The following is a 20,422-nucleotide window of genomic DNA, read 5'->3' as shown; positions in this document are numbered from 1 at the left end:
TAGTTAGTGGTGGGACCTGGAACAGATGCTTTGGTTCTAAGTGAATCCCTCATATTCATGACAAGAGGCGTGGAACACAGACCCATGGGGCCTTCCCACTGGAACGTGGAGCTTGGCTGTCACCCGACCTTCGCTTCCTAAGGTAGAAAAGCCCAGGGTTCCAGGCTCTGTCTCCTTCCCCGCAGACCCCTTGTTTCTGGGCGCGGAGGCCCTGGGCCCCGCAGGCTCCCAGCCCACTTCTCTGGGCTCAGAACTTCTCTGGGTTCAGAACCCGATCCCGAAGCGGCCCTGGCGCTGCCGGTGGCCGAGGCTGGGTGCGCGCCTTGGGAACCTGGCTGGCCTCAGACTGGCGGGAGCATTCGCGGACATCGCCCTGGGCCAGGAGGACTGGGGGGACCCTGGCCTGCCCCTTCCCCTAGCCCTGACCTCGGCCACCACGCGCGCCGCCCCCGCTGGTCCCGCCAGGCTCCGCCTGAAGGCAGAAAAGGTGGGAGGCGCCCGAACCTGCGGTTATAAAAGCGGTGCCTGCAGAGGCCCTAGTGGGAGTCGGCGGCGAGCGCAGCAGCAGGGCCGGGTCCTGCGCCTCCGGGATCGGCGTCCAGGCTCGGAGCGCGGCACGGAAACGGCGGCAGTGCTGGACTCGGTGGTAGGTGCGGGCGTCCCCGCGCAGGGCCGGGGTGCAGCACGGGAGTGGCGAGCTTCGAGACCCGGGCTCCCACGGAGAGATGGGACCGGAGGACGGGAGCGGTCGCTCAGCGAGAGCCCCGGAGAGGCGGTGCCTTCTCGGTGGGGTCAGCAGCGGTCTCCGGGGGTGCCTTGGAGCGCGCAGCCGGTCTCCGCCTTGGCGGCCCACAGCCAGCGCGGACGATTCCCTCCCCGATGTCTCCTCGCTGCCCTTCCCCGGCGGAAACCCTCCTTTGCAGCCTCCTCCCCACCTGTCGGCCCTGTTTTCTCGCTGCTCCGCTCTGCTCTGGGATCCGCAGGATGGCGTCTGTCCTGCTTCTTCTCTGTCCTTTAAAGTCACCAGTCTCGGCCGGGCGCGGTGGCTCACGCCGGTCATCCCAGCACTTTGCGAAGCCGAGGCGGTCGGATCCTTTAAGATCAGGAGTTCAGACCAGCCTGACAAACGTGGTGAAAACCGGTCTCTAAGGCCGGGCGCGGTGGCTCAAGCCTGTAACCCCAGCACTTTGGGAGGCCGAGGCGGTGGATCACGAGGTCAGGAGATCGAGACCATCCTGGCCAACATGGTGAAACCCGTCTCTCTAAAAATACAAAAAATAGCCGGGCTGTGGCGGGCGTCTGTAGTCCCAGCTACTCGGGAGGCTGAGGCCGGAGATGGCGTGAACCGGGAGGCGGAGCTTGCAGTGAGCCGAGATCGCCACTGCACTCCAGCCTGGCGACAGAGCAAGACTCCGTCTCATTAAAAAAAAACAACAACAACAAAAAAACCGGTCTCTACTGAAAATGCAAAAATTAGGGCATGTTGGCGCACGCCTGTAATAATGTCAGCTACGTGCTGAGGCAGGAAAATCACTTCAACTCGGGAGGCGGAGGTGGCAGTGCGCTGGGATTGCGCCACTGCACTCCAACCGGGCAGACAGAGCGAGACTTCCTCTCAAAGCAAAACTAAACAAAAAAATCCCCCCAAAACACAAAAAACCCCACCACTACCAACAACAAAAAAATAAAGTCACCAAGCCTCGAGTTTCAAATCCGAGCGCTCTTATCCATCTTAATTCTTTCAATAATTCAGCGAAACGGATGGGGCCCGTCCTTCTTCAGATGACTCCTCCAGGGACTGTGAATCCGCGGAGCCGGCCAGGCTCAGCCGTCGCCTGCGGGGCCTGCGGTCTGTGGGGACCGCCAGCAAGACGAGGAATCACCTTCGGGAGGAAGGGTCGTGGGGGAGGGTTGCGCCGGCGGGGTCAAGGGAACCTCCTGTAGGGCGGGAATCAAGCCTCCGGGCCGCGGTGTTTGAGGGTGAGTAGAATTAATCCCGTGAGGACATGGGGCCTTCTAAGGGGGACCAGGAGTTTGTGAAGAGGTGACTGGAGGGGTTCAGGATGGCCAGAGGTGGAGGCTGTGACTTGGGCGAGGCTGGATCAAGGGAGGGGCAGGTGGAGAAGAACCGTTCTTTTTTTTTTTTTTTTTTTTTTGAGACGGAGTCTCGCTCTGTCGCCGGGCTGGAGTGCAGTGGCCGGATCTCAGCTCACTGCAAGCTCCGCCTCCCGGGTTCCCGCCATTCTCCTGCCTCGGCCTCCCGAGTAGCTGGGACCACAGGCGCCCGCCACCTCGCCCGGCTAGTTTTTTGTATTTTTTAGTAGAGACAGGGTTTCACCATGTTAGCCAGGATGGTCTCAATCTCCTGACCTAGTGATCCGCCCGTCTCGGCCTCCCAAAGTGCTGGGATTACAGGCTTGAGCCACCGCGCCCAGCCGAAGAAACGTTTTAACAAGGTGGCTTTGAGCAGATCCTAAGGGTCCCGGGAGATTTAGGAGGAAGGACAAGAGAATTAAGACACGGCTTTCTGAGGACGTTGTGTGGCTGTGGCATGGTGGTGGCTGAGGGGAAGCGGGTTGTGTTCATTGTCCAAGGCTCTCCAGTGCTTTGCGTGGCGTTTTGGGGAGCACAGATGAGGTGTCCCGACAGTGAGGAGTGGCTCTAGGGAGACCAGAGGCTCGGGAGGGGGCCTGGGCACTAGGCCACGCACAGGATCCGAAGTGGAGAGAAATGTGGGCGTAGAGGGCAGGCCTTGGGGATGGGTGTAGGGGGGGAGATGGAAAGGAGTCAGGGAGGTCTCCCAGGCTCACCTGGAGGAGTGAGGGTCTCATTTCCAAGGGCACTGGGAACTGCAGCCTGGGGGTGGGGGTTCATGTGGTTTCAGACCTGTGGAGAAGAGACCCACCCCATCACATTCACACTTTGGCCTCCAGCGGCTTCACAGGCACCACCCCCTTGTTCTCACCTGTTTTACTCCTCACCTTGGGCTGTTTCTTGCCTTTCCATTCTGGCGTTCTGCAGGGATCAGTTCCTTCTTCTCATGCACAATCTACACTCATGGCTTTTGCTGGGAGTAGTGAGTAAAGCTCCGGAATAGATGTTTCGGAGTTAGCAAGCACATTAAAAACAAAACAAAACGAAGCCAAAACCACACACAATTGTCTACGTCCCACTTGCGGTGTTCAAGGGTCATACGATGTCCAGAAGCTAGTGATGGGTAGGAGCTCTGAATGGAGTTACTGGGATGTCAGGCTGTGTGGGCCTGGGGCAGGCTGGCTGACTGGGAGCAGACTGGCTCCATCCCAGCTGTCCAGGACACACTCACTTGCCTCTGTGGATGACAGTTCCTTGCCTCACAGCTGTCTGTCTCTGCGTCAGGTTCAGCACCTCAGTGTCTTTTGTGTATCAGCTGAATGACAGGGAGGCCACAGGCTGGTGCCCAGTTGAAAATCTCACAAGGACTCTTTGTAAATACATGCAAGAATAAGAACAACATTTTCCTCCTCCTCCCTTAGTTTTTGGCTGGAGACTAACAGAAAATAAATTTTTCTCCAACTTGAAATACTTATGAACTTTGAGAAGAAAACAAAAAGTACGATTCCAAAATTGCCCTGTAGTAAGTAGGTCAGTAACATTCAGGGAGTGTCAAAACTGCGTTTCTCTTTATTATTCATTTCCAGGCCCTGCATCATGGAAACTCTTTCTAATGCAAGTGGTACTTTTGCCATACGCCTTTTAAAGATACTATGTCAAGATAACCCTACGCGCAACGTGTTTTGTTCTCCTGTGAGCATCTCCTCTGCCCTGGCCATGGTTCTCCTAGGGGCAAAGGGAAACACCGCAACCCAGATGGCCCAGGTAAGCTTGCCTGTTCCCCAGGAGCAGGGACTGGCCTGGGCTGCGTGTTCTGTCACCAGCATCACATGCATACTCCACAGCCACTGAGAAAGGAGGGCAGGACTGGGGCCCGAGTATGCACTAGCCATTTCAGGAAGGCGGGGGTCCACTGGGGAAGAAGGCGGGCAGGGCAGGGAGGCAGGAACTCTGATCCACCGAGATTTATTTGGGGGAAACTTTCCTCCGTTAATCCCTTGGAAAAGACCATCCAACTGTCTTGTCCTAGCACGGAATCTTTGTTTAGAAAATGATACTGAAATTATTTGAAATATAAGTTGCAAAGACCTACCTCTTTTTTTGCAGCAAGAGACTGTAACTATAAACTTTCATTGGTAAGGAGGGTTAATACCTGTTTCAAGTTGTTTCTGTACCAACAGCTCAGGGAGGGCATCAACAGAAATTTGCCAGAAGGATTCCAGGGCAAGTGCTTAGTTACCGCTGCACACCGTGCAGGTACTGCTCAGCTTAGTCTCACCAACACTCAGAGAACCTCGGAAAATGATTCAAGATCAGTGCTTGTCCCCAGACCTTTGTGGAAAGGAGAGGAGACATACACCTGAGATGAAACTGAAAGCTTGCATCATCCCTCACCGCAGGCCCCTGGACACGCCTTCATCATAGGAGTTGTCCTTTGTTCAATATGACTCTTTTTTTTCCCTTTGATGACACTTTTCAGTAGTGAATTACTCATTTTAATAATTTCCCAGCTCATTGTGTGAAGGAGGGAAGGTTTATGTCTAAAGGCTACCAGCCTTAATAATAAGCACAGAGAGGCTCTCTAAAATATATACATTTGGAAAAAGGATATTACAATGAAAATACGCATGCCATAGCAAGCTATGTGTGTATTCAGGGAGGTGAAATAACACTCAGGTTTTTAAAGGAAAAAGTAAGGAGGATTACATAGTCCCTTTGAAATAGTTATTTTTGGCAAAAAGATCAATAACGAAGGTGATGCCAGTGTGAGGTTGGATGGGGAGTTCCTGGGTAGACATCGTTGTACAAGTATTTTGTTGTGTAAGGCTGTGATGGCCTTTGTGCAAGAGTGTAGTTTTTTACGGAGTCCTTTGTGATAGTTTCGTTATCAGGCATTCAAGCGTGAGAACCCTCTCTTCATGGCCTTCGCTGTCTCTGTCAAAGTTTTAGTTTTTGTTTTTGTTTTTAACATTCGTGACTCCATTTTGGTTCTGAAGTTCCTTAGGCTTAAATCATTATGGTCTTTTTCTATATTTTAGGCTCACTGATAAACCTTTATAGAAAGCTTTTTTGAGAGCACCAAGATTGTTTGGGTACCTTCTTAGGTGTGACACAGAGCTCTCCATGGCCCCAGTGTTCAACTGGATACTCTTGAGACACCAAACATACTGAGTACACATTGCTGCCTGTAACATGAAGGGAAGCATTAACGGCAGCAGAAATATTTTAAAGAATTATTTATTTTTCCTTCATTATATAACTGGTAAAAGTCCACTATAAAATTTTTTTAAAAAATAAAAGTAGAAGGGAGGAAAAAAATCCTTATGGATCCATCACGCAGAGACAACCACCCTTGGTAATGTAAAGCATCTTCCTCCAGTCCTATTTCCCCATTTTCTTTTTCTTTCTTTCTTCAGACAGAGTCTCGCTCTGTCGTCCAGGCTGGAGTGCAGTGGCGCAATCTCTGCTCACTGCAGGCTCCGCCTCCTGGGTTCACACCATTCTCCTGCCTCAGCCTCCCCAGGAGCTGGGACTACAGGCGCCCGCCACCTCGCCCTGGTAATTTTTATTTTTAGAGGCGGGGTTTCACCGTGTTCGCCGGGATGGTCTCGATCTGCTGACCTTGTGATCCGTCCGCCTCAGCCTCCCAACGTGCTGGGATTACAGGCGTGAGCCACCGTGCCCGGTTCTATTTCCCCTTTTTCACTTGACATTTTGTACTTCGATGATTACATGGTATCTTTACTTTTATAACTGTGTTTTCAGCTCATGTGAGGATTCGGTGAGACAGTCCATGTACAGCAAGTGCTCAACATGTGTTGGCTATGAATAGTAATGGTGGTGTCACAGCCTTGGGTGAAATTGGTCTTAGCTTTTGGTTTTGTTCTATTTTTGACAGGGTTTCTTATCAATAGTCTATGAGCTGTCTAAAATAAATGTAGCAGCTTCCTCTTTTTTCTATGTTATAGGACAGTGTGTATTGCATGAGAAACAGAAATCGCTTGAATATTAGAAAAAAAATCCCTCAAAAGATCATCTAAGCCTTTTTAGAAGCAATTCTCTCTCTCTCTTTTTTTTTGTTCATTCATTGTGCATTGTGACTGATTGATAGATTCTGTGGGTTTGTTTGTTTGTTTGCTTGAGATGGAGTCTCGCTCTGTCACCCAGGCTGGAGTGCAGTGGTGCTGTCTCAGCTCACTGCAACCTCCAACTTCCGAGTTCAAGTTCAAGTGATTTTCCTGCCTCAGCCTCCCAAGTAGCTGGGATTACAGGCACATGTCACAATGCCTGGCTAATATGCATATTTTTGACTGGCGTTTGGTAACTTATAATCTTTACTTTACTGAAAATAATTATATAGCGTTTTTGTTTTAACATTCCCTTTGTTTATCTTGCTGTAACCTCTTTTTCACATACAACTTTGCTTTGGAGTGCTTTTTCTTATATGTGGTGGGTGGTTGTCTGTTTTGTATGTATGTGTGTTTTCTTTTAAAGAACCAGCTCTTGGATTCATTGATCATTTTGTGTTTGTTCCAAAATTCCTTAGGAGTTTTTCTGTATCTTCTTTAACATAATGGTGTAAAGTTTTAGCATTTTATTACTTTCTTGGTAATATTGAAAACAATGCTATGTTTTAATTTATCTTTGGCCGAACTCTGGTCTAATATATATCACCCATATTTTGATTACTTTCTTTTTTTTTTTTTTTTTTTTTTTTTGAGACGGAGTCTTGCTCTTTCGCCCGGGCTGGAGTGCAGTGGCCGGATCTCAGCTCACTGCAAGCTCCGCCTCCCGGGTTTTACGCCATTCTCCTGCCTCAGCCTCCGGAGTAGCTGGGACTACAGGCGCCCGCCACCTCGCCCGGCTAGTTTTTGTATTTTTAGTAGAGACGGGGTTTCACCGTGTTAGCCAGGATGGTCTCGATCTCCTGACCTCGTGATCCGCCCGTCTCGGCCTCCCAAAGTGCTGGGATTACAGGCTTGAGCCACCGCGCCCGGCCTTGATTACTTTCTAAATTATGTGTTGTATACTTATTTAGAAGAATATTGTTTGTTTGTTTTTTGAGGAAGAGTCTTGCTCTCTTGCCCAGGCTGGAGTGCAATAGTGTGATCTCGGCTCACTGCAACCTCCGCCTCCTGGGTTCAAGTGATTCTCCTGCCTCAGCCTCCCAAGTAGCTGGGATTACAGGCAAGCATCACCACACTTGGCTAATTTTTGTATTTTTAGTAGAGACAGGGTTTCGCCATGTTGGCAAGGCTGGTCTTGAACTCCTGACCTCAAGTGATCTGCCCACCTCGGCCTCCCAAAGTGCTGGGATTACAAGCATGAGCCACTGTGCCCAGCCTAGAATAATATTTTAAGTATTTGTTTAGAAGAGGGAATTTTTTTTTTTGACATGGTCTTGCTCTGTCTCCTAGGCTGGAATGTGGCAGCTTGATCACAGCTCACTGCAGCCTCAAAGTCCTGGGCTCCAGCAATCCTCCCACTTCAGCCTTCCAAGTAGCTGGGACCACAGGCACACACTATCAGGCCCAGCTAATTGGAGATGGGATCTCGCAATGTTGCCCAGACTAGCCTCCAACTCTTGGACTCAAACAATCCTCCTGTTTCGGCCTCCCAAAGTGCTGGGATTACAGGCATGAGCCACTGTGCCTGGCCTAGAAGAGTATTTTAATTGTTACTTTGAAAAGTTAATTATTTAGAAAAGTGTTTTCAGTAATATTTTGTATGTCATTTTCATTTTGTTGGCATTTTGTTTATAATGTTGATTTTTTGTTACTACATTGAAGTTAGAGGATATAATCTATATAATTTCTGTATTTCAGAATGTATTCAGACTTAGACTTTTCTTATGGTCCATTATGTGTTACATGTTTTGAAATATTTAGGTAACACACACACATATAGTCCTTATAGGGTACAATTTTTTTTTTTTTTTTTTTGAAACGGAGTCTGGCTCTGTCGCCCAGGCTGGAGTGCAGTGGCCGGATCTCAGCTCACTGCAAGCTCCGCCTCCCGGGTTCGCGCCATTCTCCTGCCTCAGCCTCCCGAGTAGCTGGGACTACAGGCGCCCGCCACCTCGCCCGGCTAGTTTTTTGTATTTTTTTTAGTAGAGACGAGGTTTCACCGTGTTAGCCAGGATGGTCTCGATCTTCTGACCTCGTGATCCACCCGTCTCGGCCTCCCACAGTGCTGGGATGACAGGCGTGAGCCGCCGCGCCCGGCCTAGGGTACAATTTTAATAACTGTGTTATTGCTTATCAATCACATTGCTCATTTAATATCCTTATTTCCTTTTGAGGATTCTGATGGTTGTATTTCTGTTTTTCCTTGCATTTTTTCTGCTTTTAACTTTTTAACGCATCTCTTTTGTTTTTCTATAAATTTTAGAGGTAATTTTCCCACCACTTAGGGCGCATTTATATTTTCATTTGGATGCCAGATTTTATCACAACCTCTTTTGTGAGCTTTTCTCACCCTTGTCATTTTTTTTTCTGTTACTCACCTTTAAACGAGCGAGATCCATTCAGGCAGGATGGCTACATCTTTTACTCACCTGTTTTCTGTCCCCTCTCTCTCCTTTCCCCATCCACCAAAGAGCTATCTTGATAACTTTTAAATTATTTCTCCACAACAGGCACTTTCTTTAAACACGGAAGAAGACATTCATCAGGGTTTCCAGTCGCTTCTCGCTGAAGTGAACAAGCCTGGCACACAGTACCTGCTGAGAACAGCCAACAGGCTCTTTGGAGAGAAAACTTGTCAATTTCTCTCAGTAAGTTGAATCAATAGAACAATAAAAGTTGTATTCAACATATCTGGTGATACAGAGTCTGGGAGAAAGACCCTAGAGAAACTGAGAAACTTATATTAACCAATTAAAAAAATTGTACTATTTTTTTTTTTTTTCTAAGATGGGCTCTCACTATGTTGCCCAGGCTGGTCTCGAACTCCTGGTCTCAAGTGATCCTCCTGCCTGTTGGGAATGCAGATGTGAGCCACCATGCCCAACCTAAACTCCCTTTTTTTAAAGACCACAATTCTATAATTATACCTTGCATTAGTATTCCGAAAGTAGTCTCTACTTTTCTTGAAAGGTAAAATTGAAAGGTAAAATTCTCAAGTTCATTTCTGGTTATTCAGGGTTTAATGCATACCTATTCACAAACTCTGATATTTTAACATATCTTAATATGATCACTTTTAAAGAGTTATGTGTATTCTTTTTATTAAAAAAAGATAACATATTTAGAATTTTTGGAAGTTTGTTGACATTTGTATTTAGCAATGCAGCCTCACTGAACATTTTTCTCTCCAAAGACATTTAAGGAATCCTGTCTTCAATTCTACCACGCTGAGCTGAAGGAGCTTTCCTTTATCAAAGCTGCAGAAGAGTCCAGGGAACACATCAACACTTGGGTCTCAAAGAAGACTGAAGGTCAGAATGACAAGTTATTCCACCCTCCTCCCAACCCCTCCTCCTGCAGCTCTTCCTATTCCTCCTTCCCTCCTCTTACATCCTCCCTCCTCCTCCTCGCCCTCCTATCCCTCCTTTTCTCTCTCCTCACCCACCTCCACCTCTCCACTCCAGCCCCTCTAATTTCACGGGTGTTTCAGATGGCAGGGCCTCCTGGCATACTGAACCTTGATGGACTCATAAAGATTCTGATCAGACATTCAGGTTTTCAACAACAGAGATTTACTTTTGTCTATTCTCCCCGGACTAGAGTAGCTGACACAAATGTCAAAAGAGGGCCAGGGATGGTGGCTCTCGCCTGTAATCCCAGCAATTTAGGAGGCCAAGGTGGGCATATCACTTCAGGTCAGGAGTTCGAGACTAGCCTGGCCAACATGGTGAGACCCCCCATCTCTACCAAAAATACAAAAATTAGTCAGGCGTGGTGGCCCATGCCTGTAATCCCTGAGACATGAGAATCACTTGAACCTGAGAGGCAGAAGTTGTAGTGAGCTGAGATCACGCCGCTGCGCTCCAGCCTGTCTCAAAAACAAAAAACAAACAAAAAACAAATGTCAAAAGAATCTCAGGCCAGGTTTCCAGTTTAATAACTTACATTAAAATATACTCTCCCTGACCTGTAACATTCACTTGTCAGGTGACTCCATTGTCTCTGTGCGAAGGAGATTGATGGACAGATCTTGCTGAGGTATACACTTGGGCTGCCTCTTCCTAGGTTCTCCATCACCATCACCCTTACCTGCTAAGGTCACTTCTGACTTTTCATGTCTTCCACTTAAGCTCCTTTAGTTTGTCTTGCTAAGCCTACATTTGATTGGTTAACTGCAGACCCTCTCTCAGGGCTGATCAGTTCCACAGACTGAAAATATCCTCCATTTGAGGTTGAACCTTGTTCATCTACATTTCAGAAAGTGACATGTTCCAGTCTTGGCCTCCAAGACCAATGACGGTCTGATGAACAATGCAGACTCCTCTGCACCAATGATGCTTAGTACCACTAGGAACATTTCTATTTCTGTGAATAAATGAGACGGTAAAGACTGGGAGATGTTCTTCGCTGAAAGTCTCAGCAATTGTTCCCCCATTCCTGCTTGGAGTATTTGCCACGGATGCTCTCTTGAGGCAGCGAATTAGCAGGGATGCTCTCAGTTCATTGAAAAAGCACCACTTGATCTCCAGGGAAAGAAGGGGTGATCTTTGCTTGCCCACATACTCTTTGCCAGAGATGTCTGGTGCTTTGTTGAGGGGATTCAGCAGGAAGATCCCCTCCAAAAACTTCTAGAAACTGCCCATGTGCCCAATGTCAGCTCTTCCCGCTTTGAGCCATCCAGTTTAGAACTGGGTGTGATCACGAAGGGTTGGGTCAAACACTCCATTTAACCACGTGAGACAAACACCCCTTCAGCCTATCACATTTCCTGCTGGTCTTGTTCTCCAACCTGGCGTAATTTTTCTACTTTCTACCAACCTGCTTTCCTCGAGTGACTTAGGTGTCTTTCACCATCCTCAGCTTGGTGGATGTTCTCAAGGTGTCGGTAATCATGAAGGCCACTCACACGTGCTGTTTTTATTTCTGTACGTAACAACCCAAACTCAGCAAATTTGAAAACAGAAGTTTGCTTCTCAACTAGTCATCCAGGATCATCGAATACATCAGGTTCTTACAAAAAGCAACTGAACGTAGTCTCTACTTTTCTTGAAAGGTAAAATTGAAGAGTTGTTGCCTGGTAGCTCAATTGATGCCGAAACCAGGCTGGTTCTTGTCAATGCCATCTACTTCAAAGGAAAGTGGGATGAACAGTTTGACGAAACGTACACAAGGGAAATGCCTTTTAAAATAAAGCAGGTAGGGGACGCTTTTTAACATCTTGCTACTTTGATGAAGAAGTTGAATGGAAAGATTTAACTTTGTAAAATCATAAGTGACATAAGTGTAAGCCAAAGGGAATTTGAAACTTAAAGTATTTCTGAATGAATTTCTTAACTCAGTAGAAAAAAACTGAAGGAATAAGAGATATTTGCTGCATATATATATAATATATATGTAGTGTTTTAGCTCTTAACTACCTTTGATAATGTCTTATAAACTATTGCTGCCACCTATTTTTGGAAAGTAAAGATCTTCCTTTAAGCCCAATTTACTTGGCTAGAAAGCAAAAAAAAAAAAAAAAAAAAAAGGTGTTAAGGTAGTGTGATACGTGGGAGTAGGAGTTGGGGCAGTATAGGACAGGGTAGAGGGAGAGAAGGTGAAAACATATGTCTTTAGTTATTTTTAAAATTAAAGTAAGTTTTGATTTGAATTGTTAACTATCATTAATGCAGTATTTACAACTTTTTAATATTAAAACTTCATGACAAAGACCTTAGTTTTGACATTGAAGTAAAACTTAATTAAGGCAGGCATTAAAATAATTTTCCATAATCCTCCAGCCCTTAAAAAGATACCATTTTAATGCAATTAGAAAACGAAAGCAGGTAACCCTCCTGCATTTTTTGTAAGGTGTACTTTAACTTAAAAAAAATTAGTTCTCTAGTTGCAAAAGGTGGGAGGAGGAGAATTCTTCTAATCTTGGTTTTAGAATGATTTTAATTTTTATAATAGATGACCTGTATCAATTTTTAAAAGTGAATTTAATAAATGTAATACTTTGCTGAACTTCTGTGTGCATATGCCTCTTCTGTATTTTGAAAAAGTTATTTCCTTAGAGTATCATAATTGAAAAGATTGGGTTAAAATACGTTACTATATATGTAAGTCGTAGGTCATTCCTCTTTCTGAGAGAGTGTATCCATTTATACTCCCTGTCATGCTGTTGTGGAACTGTAAGTTTGATCCCACTTTATGATTTTTTTCTCATATGTTGGGTTGGATAAATAGGAAAAACAATACACATTTTTTTTCTAATTAAATCAAAACAACTTTGTATTTAATTTCATTTGATTATGTTGTTTTCTTAGATCTATTTGCTGAGCACAATTTAAATGAGAAAAATCTTTCTCCTCTGGAAAATGCAGAGTATCACATTTTATTTTGCAGAATAAAAGCTTTCCCAGGGTAGTACTGTGTCTGCTTGCAGTGATGATAGGAAGGAACTGGTTGACTTTTTTTTATATTTTAGTGTTAACTGGGGCATGAATGTGGCGGTTTCCATCACAGGTGCTGAAAACACTATCGGAGGCAACTGCAGCTCTTTCGAAACTTTTAATTGTCTCTTTTAATAATCCTTCCCCCAGGAGGAGCAAAGGCCAGTGCAGATGATGTATCAGGAGGCCACGTTTAAGCTCGCCCACGTGGGCGAGGTGCGCGCGCAGCTGCTGGAGCTGCCCTACGCCGGGGAGGAGCTGAGCCTGCTGGTGCTGCTGCCTGACGACGGCGTGGAGCTCAGCACGGTAAGACCCGGGCGGGAAGAACCCAGGGACGCCTTTGCGGGCAGAACTCGAACGCCACTTGCACCTCTTGTATTTACCTTCCGAGCTGGCAAGGTGGCAGACGCACACTGTGCAGGCCCTTGGCGTTGGGTTCAAACTTTTGTTCAAGGCTGACTTTTCCCAATATTGTCTGCGTGATCTGCCAAATTACACATCTCAGTCCTCTGTTTTTTCATCGCTAGAAGGGGTAGGGGGCGGTTAAAATGCCTTTTAAAATAAATCAGGTAGGAGGAAACTTATAAAAATCCTGCTAGTTTGATGAATGGCAGACTTTTAACTGTAAAAGCATAAATGACAGCTTGGGGTTATTGCCCGGTAGGGTTAGGATGAGGATAAACTGGGGGTAATTCAGGTAACAAGCTTACCACATTGCCTGGCAAATAGTAAACTCTCTACAAATGTGATCCGTTATTATAATCATCATTCTTAGCATTACGCTTTGAAAGTCTAAGAACCTGAAATAGAGAATGAAGAAGTCTTAACTTTCACCTAACGAGGCTGGGAGGAGGGGATCGTGGCATCCGGGGAGGTGTGAAGTCCAGTGCTCAGAGGGTGGGACCAGAGACAGCCTCTGATGGCACATCCAGGCACTCGGCTTCCTCTCAGCATGGATCCCTGGGGTGAGAGAGTCACCCATGGCAAATGGCAGGCAGTGGAACCCCATGACTTAAGAGGTCTGTGTGCGCAGCCGCCGTTGGCTCTCCCTCTGCCCACCTGCCTGACTGTAACCGCTCTGCTCCAGAAACTATGCAGAATCTCCTCTGGGGCGGATAATCCTGTTGGAGTGGCTCACACTGAGAACCCTTTCGTTTCCAATCCTTTTATTTTCTTTTTTTTTTTTTTGAGAGGAGTCTCGCTCTGTCGCCCAGGCTGGAGCGCAGTGGCCGGATCTCAGCTCACTGCAAGCTCCGCCTCCCAGGTTCACGCCATTATCCTGCCTCAGCCTCCCGGGTAGCTGGGACTACAGGCGCCCGCCACCTCGCCAGGCTAGTTTTTTTGCATTTTTTAGTAGAGACGGGGTTTCACCGTGTTAGCCAGGATGGTCTCGATCTCTGACGTCGTGATCCGCCCGTCTCGGCCTCCCAAAGTGCTGGGATTACAGGCTTGAGCCACCGCGCCCGGCCTCCAATCCTTTTCTTTACTAGCAATGGTTTGTTGTCTTTAAAAAGACTATGTCTGAAAAGCAAACACAGTCGCCTGGGCATTGATGCTTGTCACAATACAAGATGTCTCTGGAGTTGCTGGATAAGGAGAGGACAGCCACAGCCTTCCTGCCTCTGGCTGCTTGGTGTCTCTCCCCCTTGTCAAGGAAGTGGCGCATGGGATGGCACGTGGGACATAGGACAACTAGGAGCGCTCACAAGCTTCTGGCAGGTGAAGGGGCCACTGATCCTGTGTGAACAAACACCTACATGCAAGAGGAGGAAGGGGACTGTGTGAGTGCCTGTGTGCTTGTAGATGTGCACTGAAGTTGGAGTCTTAAAGTCTAATTCTGGTATTTCAGGTGGAAAAAAATCTCACTTTTGAGAAACTCACAGCCTGGACCAAGCCAGACTGTATGAAGAGTACTGAGGTTGAAGTTCTCCTTCCAAAATTTAAACTGCAAGAGGATTATGACATGGAATCTGTGCTTCGGCGTTTGGGAATGGTTGATGCCTTCCAACAGGGCAAGGCTGACTTGTCGGCAATGTCAGCGGAGAGAGACCTGTGTCTGTCCAAGTTCGTGCACAAGAGTTTTGTGGAGGTTAATGAAGAAGGGACCGAGGCAGCAGCAGCCTCAGGCTGTGTTGTGATTGCAGAGTGCTGCATGGAATCTGGCCCGAGGTTCTGTGCTGACCACCCTTTCCTTTTCTTCATCAGGCACAACAGAGCCAACAGCCTTCTGTTCTGTGGCAGGTTCTCATCTCCATAAAGGGTGCACTTACTGTGCACTCAGCCATTTCCCTCTTGCTGTGTCCCCAGATCCCCACTACAACTCCAAGAGGATGGGCCTAGGAAGCCAAGTGCAAAGATGAGGGCAGATTCCTTACCTGTCTGCCCTCAGGATCTGCCAGCATGAGTTCATCATGCTTCACACTCAGCTCTTCCATACTGACCACTCATTTATCCTACTTAATCAGAATCTTGAGAAAATAGACTATAATGATTCCCTGTTGTGTTAAAATTGCAGTCCAAATCCCATAGGATGGCAAGCAAAGTTTTTCTAGAATTCCACATGCAATTCATTCTGGAGACCCTGTGCTTTCCTGATACCTCAAATACATGCCTTAACCCGCTGCCTCAGTGGTAATAAATGCTGCTAGATATTGCTACTATTTTATAGATTTCCTGGTGCTTAGTCTTTTAAAAAAGGTTTTAAAATGCACACGTATATGTTGTCTTTTTTTTTTTTTCTTTTTGACATCTACCAATAACCAATCACGCACCAAACACAGCATTTGGCACTGGGGATGCAAAGGGGGACAGAGCCATCCTCCTTTTACACCTGGTCTTCAGTTCTGTGCCCAACTTACATAGCTTTGACAATGACCAGGTTGGACTCTTAATGTCTTTCAAGTTATGATGTAATCCTCTTGTAGGGATCACATCTTTCTTTATGATACTGTGTTTCTCTACCTCTAAGTCTAACAGTAAAAATCCCATTCAATACTTAAAGCTCATTTCAAATTCTTCTTTGAGAAGTTTTTCCTTTCTCCACAACCAGATGTACAAATTTTGCACTCAGAGGGCACTTCTTTTTTTTTTTTTTTTTGAGATGGAGTCTCGCTCTGTCTCCCAAGCTGGAGTGCAGCCGTGCGATCTCGGCTCACTGCAAGCTCCGCCTCCCGGGCCCACGCCATTCTCCTGCCTCAGCCTCCCGAGTAGCTGGGACCACAGGCGCCTGCCACCGTGCCCCGCTAATTTTTTGTATTTTTAGTAGAGACAGGGTTTCACCGTGTTAGCCAGGATGGTCTCGATCTTCTGACCTTGTGATGCACCTGACTCGGCCTCCCAAAGTGCTGGGATTGCAGGGGTGAGCCACAGTGCCTGGCCTTCCTTTTCCTTTTTTAAAAAAATGTGTTATAGCCATCTTAGTGGATGTGAAGTGGTATCTCATTGTGTTTTTTATTTGCATTTCTTATGTAATGAACTAGAAACTAAAGTACAAACTAGATGGGACATTCAGTCCCTTTGATAGATAATGCTGAGTAAAAAATGAGATGAAAGATGTTTGTTTGTTTGTTTTAGACCAGGACTGAAAGTTTATTAAAACTTTAGAGGGCCGGGCGTAGTGGCTCAAGCCTGTAATCCCAGCACTTTGGGAGGCCGAGATGGGCAGATCACAAGGTCAGGAGATCGAGACCATCCTGGCTAACACGGTGAAACCCCGTCTCTACTAAAAAATACAAAAACTAGCCGGGCGAGGTGGCGGGCGCCTGTAGTCCCAGCTACTCAGGAGGCTAAGGCAGGAGAATGACGTAAACCCAGGAGGCGGAGTTTGCAGTGAGCTGAGATCTGGCCACTGTACTCCAGCCTGGGCAACAGAGCGAGACTCCATCTCAAAAAAAAAAAAAAAAAAACTTTAGAGGAGGAGGAATGGAAAGAAAGTGAAGTACACTTGGAAAACGGCCAAGTGGACATCTTGGAGGTCAAGTGCCTAGTTCAGTTTTTTTTTTTTTTTTTTTGAGACAGAGTCTCACTTTGTCACCCAGGCTGGAGTGTAGTGGCATGATCTGGGCTCACTGCAACCTCCTCCTCCTGGATTCAAGCAATTCTCTTGCCTCAGCCTCCCAAGTAGCTGGTACTACAGGCGCCTGCCACCACACCCAGCTAATTTTGTATTTTTCAGTAGAGACGGGGTTTCACCACGTTGGCCATGTTGGTCTTGAACTCTGGGCCTCAAACAGTCTGCCTACTTCAGCCTCCCAAAGTGCTAGGATTACAGGCATGAGCCACTGAGCCCAGTCCTAGCTCAGTATCTTTTGATATTATGCATAAGATACATAATATGATATTATGTATCATATGTGGATACTTACTTATTGCATTTCTTTTATTAGTGGTGAAAGTGTTTTATGCATTTATTGGCTCTTGAATTTCCTCCTCTATGAATTGTCATTCACACACCTACTTTTCTACTTGGTTTTTACACATCTTTTTGCCTATTAAAGATATTATCCCTCCATCTTATATTTTTTCTCATTCTTGTATTGCCTTTTCAATTTTGTTATGATGTTTCATTAATAAACGGCATTTTGTTTTCCTCTATAATCAAATCTAGATTTTTCCCTTTATGATTTCTGACACCACTTCCATTCTTACAAGTACTTTTCCATTCATAAACTAGTTAAATAAAAGTTATTTTTTCCTCTAAACTTTTATTTTTGTAATGATTTAATTCACATGGAATTTGATTTTGTGTTATTGACATTCAGGAGAAAGCATAATTTCTTTTTTTTTTTTTTGAGGCGGAGTCTCGCTCTGTCAGCCGGACTGGAGTGCAGTGGCCGGATCTCAGCTCACTGCAAGCTCCGCCTCCCGGGTTTACGCCATTCTCCTGCCTTAGCCTCCCCAGTAGCTGGGACTACAGGCGCCCACCACCTCGCCCGGCTAGTTTTTGTATTTTTAGTAGAGACGGGGTTTCACCGTGTTAGCCAGGATGGTCTCAATCTCCTGACCTCGTTTATTTCTTAATAACTAATTTCTGGATATTATTTGTAAATCTATTTTCCCTAGTGTTCATTCCTATTTTTCCATCTTTATTTTTCTAAGTGAATTTTAGAATAATTTTTTAATACCCCAAGTAATTTTTTTAACTTGTTGAGAGTTTTTTGGGGGGAAGGAGTAGCATGACATTAAGCATATAAATTACTTGGGTAAATTGATGTATTTACAATGTTTAGTCATCTCTAAGGAAAATGAGAAGAGTCTTCATTTATTCAAGCCCTTTTCTTATACTACTTTTATTAAAACCTTTTTTTTTTTTTTAGTTTTTTTCAATGTAAGTCCTACACATCTTTTTTTTTCTTGTTATGGTTATTTCTAAATTTTAGTAACAATTTTAAACAATAGCATTTCCCCTGACCTGATTATGGATGGCATATAAGTAAACCATTGAAGTTTATACATTTATCTTGTGTGTGACCAATTGAGTATATTCTTTTGGTAATTTAAGAATTTTCAGTAAATCATCTTGGAGTTTCTGCTATATGATTTTGCAATAGGCAAATGATCTTTACTATGTATGTAATGGTATATGCAAATAAGAAAGAGGACATCCTTCTAACTGATACGCCTCTAGTGTCTGTTTTTTGTTTATTGTTTTGTGTTTGTCTGTTTTGCGTTACCTAGGCATTATGAGACAACATACTATGGTTTGGATATTTGTCCCCCCACATTTCATGTTGAAACATGATCCCCAGTGTTGGAGATGGGGTCTAATGGGAAGTGTTTGGATCATGGGGGCAGATCCTTCATGAATGGTTTGGTGCCATCCTCGAGGTAATGAGTGAGTTCTGGCTTTATTTGTTCCCCTGAGAACTGGTTGTTAAAAAGAGCCTGACACCTGCCCTCTGTCTCGTGCTTTTGATCTGTTGCCTTGTGATCTCTGCACATGGCAGTTCCCCTTCACCTTTTGCCGTCAGTAGAAGCAGCCTGAGGCCTCACCAGAAGCAGATGCTGGTGCCATGCTTTTTGTACAGCGTGCAGAACTGTGAGCCAGTGAATTACCCAGCCCCGTGTGTGTGTGTGTGTGTGTGTGTGTTTTATAGCAACACAAATGAACCAAGACACAGAGTGCACAATCATGACAAAAATTCTTGTTCTGCTCTCTGTTTTAATTTAGAGATTGATAATATCCAGTATTGGCGAGCATATGAGAAAACAGGCATCCTTACCTTGTGTGTGGGAATGTGGATTAAGGGTTTTTGAAAGGAAGTGGGCAGCCTTTCCATTTTAAATGGACATTCTTTTTGGGCCAGCATTTCACTTTTAGATGTCTGATCTACATAAGTATTTTCATACATGCTTAGATATGTTGAGGTTTTCTCTGTAGTATTTTTAAAGGCATTTTTGTAGAGTTATTTAAAAAATTGTGGTAAAGAAAAACAAAATTTACCATCTTAACCATTTCTAAGCATACAGTTAGCATTATTTTTGAATATCAAAAAAGGAAAGAAAAAGAAAAGAAGGAAAGAAGGCAGAGAGGGAAGGAGGGAAAAAACAAAGAAAATGAAGTGGAATTAATTCAATTTTAATTTTTCCTTCAATAGGAGAATAATTTAATTAATTTATAGTATGAACTATGCAGAATTTAAAAAATCGCAATAGGTTCAAATGCACTTATTGTAAAAGACCATGAAAACAAATTAAGTGAAAAATGTAACTTGCAATGCAGTGTGTATAATATCATCTCATTTTTGTGAATGAAACCTTGTATATGTACGTTCATGTATGTGAATCTATGGGAAGAGGTTTAAAAGGTGACACTTTTCACTGCTAACAGAGGTTGTCTCTGAGACAGGTTTGGGGAAGGAGATATGGGAAAAAACCTTCCATTTTTTGCCTTCTATATTTCTGTAATATTTAAAATTTTAACAAGGAAAATCTAATTGTGTAGTCTGCACATAATCTAAAGAAAGAAGAACTCCATTATACAACCACATGTCTAATACTAAGTGACATGGTATTGAAATAGAAATAAAATCCATATAAATGGGTTTTGAAAATATCTTTTTATCCTTGGTTTTAAAAGAATTTTTAATGAGAATGGCAATTGAACATTGACTTCCTCTTTTCATGAGTAAAGTCTATTTCTGCCTTTTCTTATGTTTAAGAGCTGTTTTTATTTCCTGTTCTGTGAACTGATTTCATATACTTTGCCCATATTTTTCTTCGGGAGTATAGGTCTACTATGCATGAATGGGTAGAAGCATTTTATATACTCAAGGAATTAAGCCGAGCACAGTGGCACGTACCTGTAGTCCCAGCTGCTCAGGAGGCTGGGGCAGAAGGACGGCTGTAGTGTATTGTGATTGTGCTTGTTAATAGCCAATGCACTTCAGCCTGGGCAATGTAGTGAGGCCCCCATCTCTTAAAAAAAAAGGTAAGAAAGAGATTAGCCTTTTGTCTATGAAATGAGTCATAAATATATGCATACATTGTTACTTGTATTTTATCTTGTTTACAGTGTTTTCACCACGTGAAATTAAAAAGAAGAGTTTTTATGTAGTCAAATGTATGAATCTTCTAGCTTCCAGGTTTTGTGATTGTTTACTCCTTACTCAGCCAACTCCAATCTGGTTTGTGCTCCACCATGACACTAAATAAATGGTCACCAACACCCTCCTTGTTCCTAAGTTCAATAGAAACCTGATTTTTCGGCAGTATTTGACCCTTTTGGAGACTTCTTCTTTAAGAAACACTTTTTGTTTTAGGTTCTGA

The 20,422-nt window shown here is 44.8% G+C and overlaps 1 protein-coding gene and 1 long non-coding RNA gene across 4 annotated transcripts; one reads left to right on the top strand and one right to left on the bottom strand.

Annotated features, from left to right (window-relative positions):
- The first annotated feature begins 516 nt into the window (after positions 1-516).
- SERPINB9 (serpin family B member 9) lies at positions 517-15,365 on the top strand. Of its 3 annotated transcripts, XM_033216053.1 has the most exons (8): positions 570-625; positions 2,072-2,077; positions 3,678-3,858; positions 8,732-8,869; positions 9,415-9,532; positions 11,275-11,417; positions 12,806-12,961; positions 14,505-15,365. In XM_033216053.1, the coding sequence occupies exons 3-8, from the start codon at positions 3,691-3,693 to the stop codon at positions 14,910-14,912; spliced, it is 1,131 nt and encodes a 376-aa protein (XP_033071944.1). In that variant the 5' UTR covers positions 570-625; positions 2,072-2,077; positions 3,678-3,690; the 3' UTR covers positions 14,913-15,365. The 3 variants fall into 3 exon arrangements, with proteins under 3 accessions (XP_033071945.1, XP_033071947.1, XP_033071944.1); XM_033216054.1 differs by lacking the exon at positions 2,072-2,077 and having other exon boundaries at positions 517-646; positions 3,681-3,858; positions 14,505-14,912; XM_033216056.1 differs by lacking the exon at positions 2,072-2,077 and having other exon boundaries at positions 547-650; positions 3,681-3,858; positions 14,505-15,303.
- On the bottom strand, positions 1,823-3,573 carry LOC117086617. The gene is made up of 3 exons (XR_004438482.1): positions 2,982-3,573; positions 2,811-2,886; positions 1,823-1,883 (listed from the first exon to the last, which is right to left on the bottom strand). It is a non-coding gene; the product is annotated as an uncharacterized LOC117086617 (long non-coding RNA).
- Positions 15,366-20,422: the final 5,057 nt, after the last annotated feature.

This window comes from Trachypithecus francoisi, unplaced genomic scaffold (genome assembly GCF_009764315.1).
Source record: "Trachypithecus francoisi isolate TF-2019V2 unplaced genomic scaffold, Tfra_2.0 Lachesis_group10, whole genome shotgun sequence".
NCBI lineage: Eukaryota > Metazoa > Chordata > Mammalia > Primates > Cercopithecidae > Trachypithecus > Trachypithecus francoisi.
The sequence above is the reverse complement of the archived record's forward strand: the minus strand, read 5'-3'. Positions and strand labels throughout refer to the sequence as shown.